Source organism: Ananas comosus, linkage group 13 (genome assembly GCF_001540865.1).
Source record: "Ananas comosus cultivar F153 linkage group 13, ASM154086v1, whole genome shotgun sequence".
Lineage (NCBI taxonomy): Eukaryota > Viridiplantae > Streptophyta > Magnoliopsida > Poales > Bromeliaceae > Ananas > Ananas comosus.
In genome coordinates, this window is record NC_033633.1 from 10,725,383 (window position 1) to 10,738,559 (window position 13,177).

At 43.0% G+C, this 13,177-nt stretch overlaps 2 protein-coding genes across 2 annotated transcripts; one reads left to right on the forward strand and one right to left on the reverse strand.

Annotated features, from left to right (window-relative positions):
- LOC109719303 (cellulose synthase-like protein D4) lies at positions 970 to 5,641 on the forward strand. Its single transcript, XM_020245876.1, has 3 exons — positions 970 to 2,429; positions 2,651 to 3,470; positions 3,639 to 5,641. The coding sequence occupies exons 1-3, from the start codon at positions 1,468 to 1,470 to the stop codon at positions 5,418 to 5,420; spliced, it is 3,564 nt and encodes a 1,187-aa protein (XP_020101465.1). The 5' UTR covers positions 970 to 1,467; the 3' UTR covers positions 5,421 to 5,641.
- Positions 5,794 to 9,635, reverse strand: LOC109719305 (ubiquitin-conjugating enzyme E2-17 kDa-like). Its single transcript, XM_020245881.1, has 5 exons — positions 9,343 to 9,635; positions 7,883 to 8,041; positions 7,437 to 7,567; positions 6,729 to 6,833; positions 5,794 to 6,287 (listed from the first exon to the last, which is right to left on the reverse strand). Exons 2-5 carry the CDS (start codon positions 8,001 to 8,003, stop codon positions 6,144 to 6,146), a joined length of 501 nt encoding a protein of 166 aa, XP_020101470.1. The 5' UTR covers positions 8,004 to 8,041; positions 9,343 to 9,635; the 3' UTR covers positions 5,794 to 6,143.

Sequence of the window (13,177 nt, forward strand, 5' to 3'; positions counted from 1 at the left end):
CGTAAAAGCTCGAATTAGAAACAATATACAATCAATTCATTTGAGCGTACAGACACAGTATCCACAAATCTAAATTATGACTAAACCCAACCAATCTCGCATCACTTTAAACATGACTCAGCCCAACCCGATCTCCCATAATTTCGAACATAACTTGATCCAACCTGGCCTCCCACTATATATATAACAGGATGCTAGCCTCTTTAAACCAACACGCGTGTTTTAAACCAACACGCGTGATATTTTAATTTAGTATAATTTTTTTTCTGCTTAAATTATATAGATTTTGTGTTATTAAGTTCTATTGTCCAATTCGATGGCACTAAAATGAATGATTAAATTGATGGACCTTATAAAAATAAAATAAAGGATAAAATTCTTAAAATCAACATTAGAATTGCAAAACCTAGTCCATAGATAATTTAAAAGCCTTTTATAAAAAAAATTAATTACTTTTACACCATTAATTTAGAAATCAAAAGATATTGACATTTAAAAATTTGCTAGATTTAACCACTTAATCACTCGATAAATAATATGAAAAATTATGAAATTTACTTCACATGAAATTTTAGTACCTAAGATTATGTTGTGCAAATTCGAATGCCAATTCATATACCCTACTAAGAAAAATAAAATAAAATTACTAAAATTCTTAATTTTTAAAATCTAGGGCTAAATTATTAAAAAAAAAATTCTTACACTTTAGCCCTAGTCTCAATTACCTCACAGTATTAAAAATTATATTGAATATCACCCTATAATTTGCCATCATCTCAAACAGGTCCAAAAAATATTAACTGGCTAACTTTTCCTCATCCTTTTATATGATAATAAGTGTAAAAATTTTTAATAAAATAAATAAAAAAATTGAGATACTCATATGAAGCTATTGCCTTTCGATTAAACGAACAACGATTTAAAAAAAAAAAAAAAAAAATCATATGAAGCTCACTTTAACTAAAAGTTCCACATTTTGTAGATTCGAGAATGGTCTACAGGAGACGTGGTGGACCGGGTTCACGCAACCATTATTTTATAAATTACTCGGACGCAACGGCTATTTTTTCCCACCCTCATTAATGAGGCAGCAACCGACCGTTGAGATTCAAAAATCGTTAAAATCGTCGCATCCATTCCTCTCTATGGACGGCCCAGATTACTCGACCGTTGTGATTCGAATATTTCCCCTACCTTTTCACAAAAACGAAGAAAAAAAAAGGGTAAAAAAAAAAAAGAAAAAAGGAAAAGTCAAACCCAACCGTTGGTGTCAAAAATTCAAATCCCATCCAACGTTCCAAAAACTCCATTTGTCCCCTTCAAAACCCCTCAACAACAACAACAACATGTAAAAATCAATTTTTTTTTTCCAATTTCCTCTTCAATTTCCCCATTTGAGCACCAATCACAAGCCATAAAAATCGCTCCTTGTAGCGCAAAATTGCTTCTTTTAGCAGCAAAAACGCCATGGCTAGGAGAAGCTCTTCCCCGGCTGCTTCTCCGGTCACCATCACCGTCTCCGCAACCGACGGCGGCGGAGGCGACGGCGGCGGCGGCAGCGGCGGCGCTCTGCGGCGGAGCATCGGCCTCGCGAGCCCGATCCCCCGCCGCTCCCTCAACCCCAACTCCCCTTCTATGTGTGCAAGGAGGTACCTTTCCGCCTCGAAAGCCGAGGCCGAGGCCGAGGCCGATGTTGACGCTGATGCCGCGACGGTGAGCTCCTCCGAATTCGTCCGCTACACCGTCCACATCCCCCCGACCCCCGACCGCCACGCGTCGTCGGGACCCGAGGATCCCCCACCAGATCGGAGCTACATCTCGGGGACGATCTTCACAGGGGGGTTCAATTGCGTCACCCGGGGCCACGTCGTCGACCGCCCCTCCCCGCCCCACCCCCGCGGCTCCGCCGTGTTGCCGCTCTGCAAGATGAGGGGCTGCGACGGCCCCGCCTTCTCGAACCCCCCGTGCGAATGCGGGTTTGCGATATGCAAGGAGTGCTACGAGGAGTGCGTCGATGGCGGCGGACATTGCCCGGGTTGTAAGGAGCTTTACAACACTCTAAGTGACGAGGACGAAGAGGAGATCGAGGAGGAGGAGGCGGCGGCGGCGCTGCCGTTGGCGTCGATGAAGGATTTGAGGGGCGGAGGGGGCGCGGGGAAGTTGTCGATGATGTGCTCGACGAAGATCCCCAACGGCGGTGGCGGCGGTAGCAAGGGCCCGTCGGATTTCGATCACAGCCGGTGGTTGTTCGAGACGAAGGGGACGTACGGCTACGGGAACGCGGTGTGGCCCAAAGACAACGGCGGGCACTGCGGCGGCGCGGGCGCGGGGTTTAAGGGGTTCGAAGAGCCGCCCAATTTCGGCGGCAAGTGTCGGCGGCCGCTCACGCGGAAGGTCGGGGTCTCGCAAGCAATTCTCAGCCCCTACAGGTACTCTGATCAGAAAAGAATTTCTAAAGATAGAATCGTTTCAGAAAAATTTTGTCGAATTCGGTGAAATTTTGCTCATTCTTATCAACAGATTTTAAGAATTGCATTTCAAAATGGAGCATGATTCTCAGAATGATTATGAACTTTGCTTCAATTTGAGAAGTTTCTCTGGATCTGAACTAGTAAAAGAGTTTCATTTTCTATCTGATCTTCTTCTTCAGGTTGTTGATTGTTATCCGGCTCGTCGCGCTCGGCTTCTTCCTCATGTGGCGGATGCGGCACCCGAACCGCGAGGCGGTGTGGCTGTGGGGGCTGTCGATCGCCTGCGAGACGTGGTTCGCCTTCTCGTGGCTCCTGGACCAGCTCCCGAAGCTCTGCCCGGTGAACCGGGCCGCCGACCTGGCGGTGCTCAGGGACCGGTTCGAGTCCCCCAGCGCCCGCAACCCCAAGGGCCGGTCCGACCTCCCGGGCGTCGACGTGTTCGTCTCCACCGCCGACCCGGACAAGGAGCCCCCCCTCGTCACCGCCAACACCGTCCTCTCGATCCTCGCGGTCGACTACCCCGTCGAGAAGCTCTCTTGCTACTTATCCGACGACGGGGGCTCGCTCCTCACCTTCGAGGCCTTGGCGGAGACCGCCAGCTTCGCAAGGATCTGGGTCCCCTTCTGCCGCAAGCACGACATCGAGCCGCGCAACCCCGACGCCTACTTCGGGCAGAAGCGCGACTTCCTGAAGAACAAGGTGAGGCTCGACTTTGTGCGGGAGAGGCGCAAGGTGAAGAGAGAGTACGACGAATTCAAGGTGCGGATCAACTCGCTGCCCGAGTCGATTCGGAGGCGGTCGGACGCGTACAACGCGCACGAGGAGCTGCGCGCGCGGCAGAAGCAGCAGCAGATCGCGGGGAACTTCGCCGCCTCACCTTCGTCGGAGCCGATTAGAGTTGCGAAGGCAACTTGGATGAGTGATGGGTCTCACTGGCCTGGGACTTGGCTTTCACCTGATGCAGATCATTCAAGGGCTGATCATGCAGGAATCATTCAGGTAGTTTGATCCATCTACAATGTATCAAATTTTTCGAATTCAAAACCAAATTTCCCTGTGAATCGAATACGAAACCGCAATTCAGAGTCTTGTTGATCTTAACTTTGCTACAAAAATTGAGTCCTGATTCAGAATGTTGATTCTATTTTTCCATGCTGATACCAACAGGCAATGCTTGCTCCCCCGAGCTCCGAACCCGAAATCGGCGCCGAAGCGGACGAGAACAACCTCATCAACACGTCCGGCGTGGACATAAGGCTGCCGATGCTGGTCTACGTCTCGCGCGAGAAGAGGCCCGGGTACGATCACAACAAGAAGGCCGGAGCTATGAACGCGCTCGTCCGGACGAGCGCGATCATGTCGAACGGCCCCTTCATCCTGAATTTAGATTGTGATCACTACATTTACAACTCCTTGGCTCTCCGCGAGGGCATGTGCTTCATGCTCGACCGAGGCGGCGACCGGATTTGCTATGTTCAGTTCCCGCAGAGGTTCGAGGGGATTGATCCGAACGATCGGTACGCAAACCATAACTTGGTGTTCTTCGACGTCACGATGCGAGCCATGGACGGTCTGCAAGGCCCGATGTATGTCGGCACCGGTTGCGTGTTCCGTCGGACCGCGCTCTACGGGTTTAGCCCTCCGCGCGCCACGGAGCACCGCGGTTGGTTCGGTCGGAAGAAGATCAAGCTCTTCTCGCGGAAGCCGACGATGGGGAAGAAGAGTGACCGCGTCGACGAAATCGTGCTGCCGCAGATCGGCGACGTCGAGAGCGAAGACGGGGATGTCGAATCGTCTGCCGCACTTCTGCCGAAGAGATTCGGGAGCTCGGCGATTCTGCTGGCGTCGATACCGGTGGCGGAGTACCAAGGGAGGCTGCTCCAGGACCTGCCGGGGGTCCGCCACGGCCGGCCCGCGGGCGCGCTGGCGGTCCCGCGGGAGCCGCTGGACGCCGCGACCGTCGCGGAGGCCATCAGCGTGATCTCGTGCTTCTACGAGGACAAGACCGAGTGGGGCCGCCGCGTCGGGTGGATCTACGGGTCGGTCACCGAGGACGTGGTCACCGGGTACAGGATGCACAACCGCGGGTGGCGCTCGGTGTACTGCGTCACGAAGAGAGACGCCTTCCGCGGGACCGCCCCGATCAACCTAACCGATCGGCTGCATCAGGTGCTCCGCTGGGCCACGGGCTCGGTCGAGATCTTCTTCTCGCGGAACAACGCGCTCTTCGCGTCCCGAAGGATGAAGTTCCTGCAAAGGGTGGCTTACTTCAACGTCGGCATGTATCCGTTCACGTCGATCTTTCTTCTGGTCTACTGCGTCCTCCCCGCGGTTTCCCTCTTCAGCGGCCAGTTCATAGTTCAATCACTGAGCATCACTTTCCTGATCTTTCTACTGGCGATAACGGTCACGCTGTGCTTGCTCGCGTTGCTCGAGATCAAGTGGTCGGGGATTACGCTGCACGAGTGGTGGCGCAACGAGCAGTTCTGGGTGATCGGCGGGACGAGCGCGCACCCGGCCGCGGTCCTGCAGGGGCTGCTAAAAGTGATCGCGGGGGTCGACATATCCTTCACGCTGACATCGAAGCCCGCGGCGGATGAGAACGACGACGCCTTCGCGGAGCTCTACGTCGTGAAGTGGAGCTTCCTGATGGTGCCCCCGATCACGATCGTGATGATCAACGCGATCGCGATCGCGATGGCCGTGGCCAGGACCATGTACAGCGAGTTCCCGCAGTGGAGCAAGCTGCTCGGAGGGGTGTTCTTCAGCTTCTGGGTGCTGTGCCACCTCTACCCCTTCGCGAAAGGGCTCATGGGGCGGCGCGGGAAGGTGCCGACGATCGTGTTCGTGTGGTCGGGGCTGATTTCGATTGTTATTTCCCTCCTTTGGGTCTACATTAGCCCTCCTGCAGGTGTGAGAAAGGACTACATGAATTTCCAGTTTCCATGATCAGCAAAACAGCAGTAGAAAACAGCAGCAGCAGTAAAAAAGCATTTCATGTTTGTTATATACACTTGTTTTGTACTCTTTTTTTTTTGGATTTGTTGATGATCTATCTATCTACATGAAGATCTGCTTCATGTATGTGGTCATTTCTGCTTGTTTTTCTGCAAACTTAATCATGTAATGTGTTCTAATTGTTGTTCAGATTCAGATAGTTTTAGATTTCAGATGTTAGAGATTCTGATTTTAAGTTTCGAAATTAGCTGCAAAATGTTGAATCTGTTGTTCAGTTCTGCATTGAGATTTCTACAGGAAACTCACTTCCCAGTTCATCTGAGAGTAGCAGAAAGCAAAAAGTTCTTGCTGCAGGGCTCACAAATTGAACTGAAAAACAGTTTTCTGCTTGTTTGTTTCGCTTTACTGAGAATTTCCACAGAAAACTCATTTTACAGTTCATCTGAGAGTAGCAGAAAGCCAAAAAAAAGTTACAGCTCGAATCGACGGGCCGTAGCCGCTGCTTCGCAATGCAGCCTCTTCAGTGGCTGAGCAATAAAAGTTTAAGAAAAGCTCTTGCGAAACACAAACAAGTAAGAGTCCGAATGTTTGTTCCTTTCCAAGTTCTTACATAAATTCACCGCAAATGAAAAGGAATACGAAACACGACTATAGTTCTCATTTTTTTCTATTAAAGGAGCAACATATATGGGTATGTAAAGCGTCGAGCTACTTCTACACCATGGCGTGCTCCTGCGTCCACGACCGCGCGGTCGACTCATACTTGGCTCGGTCGGTCTTGTACATGTGGGCAATCTCCGGAACCAAGGGATCGTCGGGATTCGGGTCCGTCAGAAGCGAGCCGATGGATAGTAGAACCTGAGGTTTCAAATTTTAAACCACATTTATTATATTTTAGTAAGAAAAAGTATTCGGGTTTTCACACCATTCGTTTCTCCAGAAAATATCCCAGATAACAGTTTTCTGGCTCGAAAATCATTTTCCGTCTGTTTGGTTCCTAAAAACCCTACTTTCCCTAAAAAAGGTTTTTTTTCCGGATTTCATAGAAAACTAGTGTATTTGTCTTCCGAATTTTTTATCCAACACCCCTCGACTAATCTCAAACTTTCACCCAACCATCCGATTCCCTAGTCAGAGAAAATGCCGCCACTTGAAGGACGGTAACGAATGAAACATGAGAAAAGATCGAGGGTGGCAGTGCTAGTAAAATATTTTTTGTTTCCACTAACAGTAAATGTGGACTGGGACCGAAAATGAAAATGGTACAAAATTCGAAGAGAATCAAAAAGAGAATCTCACCCTAGAGAGAGTCAGAGCAGGGCTCCACTGATTCTCGAGGATGTCAACCTTGATGTTCCCTTCGCTATCGATATTCGGGTGAAAAACTTTAGTGCGGAAAACGACCTGGAAAACGAGATGAAATTGTAGTTGCGCCGAAAAACATGTTGCCACAAAGAAGTTCATTAATAGCATGATCTGATATGCAAAGCCCTACAACAAGACCTAGCAAAGAAAGTACGATTTAATTCGACGAATGATTTTCTTAAGCCACTTAACTATCACATTTTCTTGTTTTTGACATAAGGTCTTTGCCTTCAGATTTTTTTTTTTTTTTCCTTCTTTTTTTTGGTTGCCTATTATCTTTCGCGTTTGCATATATTTGGGAGCTTTTCGTCTATTTTTAAAGATAACTGTTACTTCAACTCTTAAATACGGTAGAGAATACAATTGAGGCATTCAATTATCTGCAGACGGTGTTTACAATCTGTGCTTATGCCGAACCAACAAATATTGCCTACGATACAACGTACTTACGCCGGCAGTTCCACCAAATTGTCGCAATAAACCATCACCGACGAGAATCAAGCCCATGCCCACAGCATAAGCTACGTGTTATGTGTTTAGTAAAGCAAAATCCGAAATCAGAACCAAAAAATTGATGCCCAAATGATCGCAAGAAGCTATTAAAGCGCGTAATCGTACGAAAGCTAAAATGACAACCGCTACCTTCGGTGGCATGAACGGATAATCAGGCGGGAAGTGCATATCCACAAGAAAAATACCGCCAGCGAAGGGGCTATTGTCAGGTCCTATTATGCACCCTTGCCAGATAAACAGGTCGTCGTCAGTAACAGGACCTACATCAAAAAAACAAATCAAAATCCTTCATAAGCTGGAAATTTTGCTTTTCATTTACCAAGTGAGACTAGTAATAACAGTTACAATGAAGAAAGCAAACTCAAGAACTAGCGCGCGAAGTTAGATTAAAAAACTTACCCATCATATAGCAGAATACTTCATAAGATTACGTAATATTCTACCAAAAGAACTTAAAAATTACTGGTAAATTTTGATCGACGCATGCTAATCAAACATATTATAACATTAGGTAGTTTGAAAGCATCAAAATTTTAGAAGTCGAGATACCCATACACTTTTACCTAAAAACTAACCTGCACTGCAAGAACCGGGGGGATCAATCAGCAAATCCTTCCACTCCTTCCGAATCCTCCTCACACGGAGGGGATCAACCGACCAATCCTTCCGCACCTCCAGATTCCTCTTCGACGCCATAAATTAGAAACCGAAACACTCGACTAAAAAGCAAATCCCTGCAACCCCAAAACAGTTAGCTTGCAATTACCAATTAATGATTACATAAGCATACAAAAACTAAAACTGGGGGAATGTATCAAGTTCACAACATCTTCCAAGTTATATTTGGCCCGTACACCAAAAAGAAAAAAATATTTATTACAACTGATAATTAGGAAAATGTCTTCCTAAGTTTTAATCGGTCCTACCGTTGGCTATTTATTATTGACTAAAATAGGTCCCACTTACTGCCCGGTAATAATAGACCCAGAAGATTAATAAGTTGAGTTGGATGAACCCAATAAGTTAAGTGGAGCTCTGATCCGCAATAGACTTAACAGCAAAAGGCCCAACAATAGACCTGGGGTCCAGATGGATTGAGTCAGGTCAAAGCCCGTGAGCGCTGTGATTGAGCCCTTAAGTGCGATGAGTGTGCCCTTCCTATCAGCGCGTACTTTTGAATAGTTGGCCAGCGCTTACGATCCAGACCTACGTCTATAATCAAACTCGCAAACTTGAACTAGGCAAACACATAGCATAACCTTGCAAAGATTGGAAATTGCGGATTTTCCCACTATAAATCCAAAGTTCCAAAATGTGTTCCAAGTTTCAGTTAGTCCTCACATCTAGATCCTACAACAAAATTAAACTTAAAACTTCCCATAAATAATTAAGAAAATGGCTTCTTAGTTTTTCTTGGCCCCTACATCAATATCGAACTCGGAACATAAACTATACAAATATACATAAACTACGCAAACGTAAACTATGCCACCTAAGTTTTAATTAATTCTTACATATAGATCTCTAATTATGAACAAAAAAAACCAAACAAATTGAAAAAATATATATATATATATATCAAATTATTTATACCAACAACTAAGAAATGTCACCAAAGTTCAAACTGGTCCTCACATCTTTATTATCAGATTCTGAAACATAAATTAAATCTAATTAACGCATTAATTGAACTAAGAATTTTGATGAAAAACTATGATTCCATCTATGTGGTAACCAAACAAAAGCCAACTTAAACCTTAATTTTTTTTGAAAAAAAAAGGGTTTAATTGGTCCTACATCATAATCAAACTCGGAAACTTAAACTAGCAAATTTGTGAATTTTTCCCTACAAATCCAAAGTTTTAATTGGTCCTTACGTCAATCTATATAATTAAATTCCTCAAATTCCAAGATATATTTACCAGATCAATGTAACAAAATTAAAATCGGAAAAAAAAAAATCTAGGTAATACATAAAAAATAAGAATTTTAAGCCAAAAAATTGAGAAAAGAGAGAGGTGAGAAATGATATTACCTGAAACCCAGCATCCACTTCGTCTCCCCACTTCCGCCCCACCCCGACTCCCATTTTATTCCCATCACTTCCATTTTCGGCAAAAACGCTAACCCTAACCCTAACCCTAGTTTGCTCCAAGTTCTCGAGTCCTTTGCGTTGTACTCGCTCGGAAAGGAACCAGAGCTGGTGTTGGAAGCTCCCGTAAATGGCATCGTCGCACCGCCTTTCCCCTTCGAGCACCACCCTTTCCCCTTCCAGGCGAAAACCCTAACCCTAACCCTAACCCTAACCCTAATATTCGCCAACGAGCTACGACGTTGCTCTTGGAGTTGGAGGGGGCAATTTTGTAAGAAGACCCCTCAATTCTTTTAAAGGGAAAAGGGCTTTTTTTGCATTTAGCACCTGGCAAATTTTTATTTTAAAAATAGCCTTATTAAAATTTAATTTACAAAAATCGCCCTAGGCCTGCCACACAGGCACCACACAAGCGCCACGCGGGCGGGGTTTGAGAGTGGTAGTTAAGTTAAACACGATGAACCATTCACCTTATCTAAACACGGTGAATGGTATTCACCGTGTCTAAACATGGTAAATGGTTCACCGTGTTTAGTACGTATAAAGAGGAATAGGAAATTTGTATTTCTTTCCTTCTCTTTTTCAAAAATCCAAACCCGAACCCGAAAATCAAATTAAAATCAAAACCCGAATCCGAACCCGACGGATTTTAAAAATTCATACCCATATCCATATCCGACCAAACGGGTTTTAAAAATCTATACTGTTGGATGAAGATCTAAGAAATAAAAATTATTAAATATTTTATATATTGTATAAATAAATAAAAATAAATTATGTATATATATATAATTTATATGGGTTTGGATTCGGATAATATTTCGGATATCCATACCTATTGACATCCCTACTCCCTATTCCTTTTTTCAATATACAAAAAATACGTACTAAACATGGTGAATGGTTCACCGTGTTTGAACACGGTGAATGATTCACCGTGTTCAATGCCCGCGTGGCGCTGACGTGGCGCCTGCGTGGCAAGCTCAGGGACATTTTTGCAAATTAAATTTTGACGGGGCTAATTTTAAAATAAAAATTTGCCAGGGGCTAAATACAAAAAATGTCCAAATATTAGAGATGTCAATGGGGCGGATTCATGGCGGATTTTCAAAAATCCAAACCCGAACCCAACTCCAAACCCAAGACCCGAGATCCGAACCCGAACCCGAACCCGACGGATTTTAAAAATCCATATCCAAACCCGAACCCGACGAAAAATCCGAAACCCGAACCTGAACCCGAACCCGAACCCGAACCCGAAAATTTGAACCCGAAACAATTAAATTTTTTTCAATATTTCAAAATATATTATATTAAATCTAAATTTTTAAAATACAAATTCAAATATAGTATCAAATTTTTATATACATATTATATATAATGTAAAATAAATTCAGGTTCGGGTCGGGTTCGGGTTCGGATCGGATACAGTCAAAATCCATATTCGAATCCATATCCGTCAGGTTTCTATTTTTGATATTCATATCTGAATCCATATCCATTTCATCGGATATATCCGTTTCATTCGAGTTCGGATAAAATTTTGGGTATCCATACGCATTGACATCCCTAGAAAATATGCAGAAGTTATAAGAACTGTGGATCATTTTAAATCGAGTATCCAATCTTTCAAATTATTTGATTTAAGTACTTAGGCCTCAAAATTTTAAACTAATTACTTACTTTAATAAATTTTACAATAAATCGACGCACTCAAATTTCGAAATTAAAGTGTTGTTAATTGATTTAAATCAAAGTAATTAAAAAATTGGGTAGCAAAATTAAAATTTTGAAAAGTTGGTACCAAACTCAAAAAAGTCCAGTTTAGATAAATTATGTACTATTTTATCTCTTTCTAATTGAATTTAATTGCAACAAAACCACTCGAACTTTTACCCATTTACAAAAACTAGCCATTTAAATTTTAAAAAAATTTATATTTACCATTGAAACTTTAAAATCGATCATAGATATTATATTTATTTTTTAAAACTCAAATGTTATGATTTAATTTCTTTATTAGATTAAATTTTGCATAAAAAAAGGAACTTTTATTTTTGCGGCATGCGTTTTTTATTATTTTTCGACTATTCACTTTATATTAATGGAATATAAACAATAAAATTTTAAAAGTTTGGATGAGGAAGATGAAAATTTTGAAATAAATGTTTCTACGTGCAAATATATGAAAGTTTGGGTGATTTTTTATAATTAATTAAGTTAAAAATTTAATTAAATGTAACATCTTAATTTGCTCCCTGTAATTTGTCTAGTTTTATTTATGGCTAAATTACAGAAAACTCTCTTGTAATAATCCGATTTTTCACTTTTTCCCCCTGACATTTAAAAACCTACACTTTGCCCCCCTGTAAAATGAAAAATGTTCACAGGGGGGTTACGGTGTGTAACATGACCATTTTGCCCCTCACCATTGTCGTCTTCTTCCCCATCTTCCTCAGCCGCCCCTTCGTTCGGCCGCGATTCCCATCTCAATCGTGCGTGATTTCTCTCCATTTCCTTCTCCACCTGCTCCCCTTCTCCTCCTGTACCCTCGCCGCTCTCGATTTCGGCGACAGTAGAAGAAAACCGAGGTGGGCGACAGTAGGAGAAGGGCAAAGAAGGCGAAGGCGAGGCGGCGGAGGACGGCGAAAGGGATGTGGGTGAGGGCGAGGCAGTGGAGGACGGCGAGGCGGCTAAGCGGCGAGGCGGCGAGGCGGCGGCAAGGTGGCGAGCCGGAGGGAGGCGAAGCAACAGGGAGATGGCGGAGGGGTATTTTCGGCATAAATATATATTTTTTAACGGAACCCTAATGGTAGGGGGTGAAGTGCACATTTTTTATTTTATAGGGGGGCAAAGTGTAGGTTTTTAAATGTCAGGAAGGAAAAGTGAAAAAGGGGTTATTACAAAGGGGTTTTCTGTAATTTAGCCTTTATTTATTAAAAAGTGATGGAAGTTATTAAATTTGATAAATTTAACAAAGTATTTAATAAAATCCCTAGTTTTGTTGTCTAAAATCACTTGATTCATTAAAAAAAAAAAAAAAAAAAAATTAAAGAGTTGAGGGGTTGTCAAATGAAAGTGGAGGGGTCTGTTTAAGAATCGTCTACAGTTGAGGGGGCCTACATACATTTTCACCTTATTTAATTTTTTTTTATTTAGGATAAACTTCAATTTGCCCCTCTATGATTTGGCTCAATTTTATTTTACCACCCTATGATTCATAAAATTACACTTAACTGTTCTGTAATTTTATCTTTAATTAGCTTATTTGCATTCAATTTAAATAATCAGTTCAAATCAAATTTAAATTAAATCTATTTAAATTAATTTATAAAATAGTTTGCCTTTAGGATTTAATTTGCATAACCCGCTTACACATAACTAAAACCTAAAGCCAGGGACTTATGGCCTCAAATTTTAGCACACACAGAGGCTCGAACCCTGACATTTGACGGAACCCTGACATTTGACAGATCACCGTACACATTACAACCAGAGTAGTATAATCAATTATTCTTAACTAAAAATAATCGACTCCAGTTGAATTATACCTCTGATCAGCACTACTCAAATAATACTTCTGCCAAAAACTCCAGACCCAAAAAAAAAAAAAAATCATAAGATCCAATAACACNTTGATAAATTTAACAAAGTATTTAATAAAATCCCTAGTTTTGTTGTCTAAAATCACTTGATTCATTAAAAAAAAAAAAAAAAAAAGTTAAAGAGTTGAGGGGGTGTCAAATGAAAGTGAGGGGCCTACATACATTTTCACCTT

Bases quoted from the DNA above. Each gene is read 5' to 3' on its own strand.
- LOC109719303 (XM_020245876.1), top strand. From the start codon at position 1,468: ATGGCTAGGAGAAGCTCTTCCCCGGCTGCTTCTCCGGTCACCATCACC. The intron at 2,430-2,650 runs GTACTCTGATCA...CTTCTTCTTCAG, and splicing joins GCAATTCTCAGCCCCTACAG to GTTGTTGATTGTTATCCGGC. The intron at 3,471-3,638 runs GTAGTTTGATCC...TGATACCAACAG, and splicing joins ATCATGCAGGAATCATTCAG to GCAATGCTTGCTCCCCCGAG.
- LOC109719305 (XM_020245881.1), bottom strand. From the start codon at position 8,003: ATGGCGTCGAAGAGGAATCTGGAGGTGCGGAAGGATTGGTCGGTTGAT. The intron at 6,834-7,436 runs GTAGCGGTTGTC...CTCGTTTTCCAG, and splicing joins ATCCGTTCATGCCACCGAAG to GTCGTTTTCCGCACTAAAGT. The intron at 6,288-6,728 runs GTGAGATTCTCT...TTGAAACCTCAG, and splicing joins CTGCTCTGACTCTCTCTAGG to GTTCTACTATCCATCGGCTC.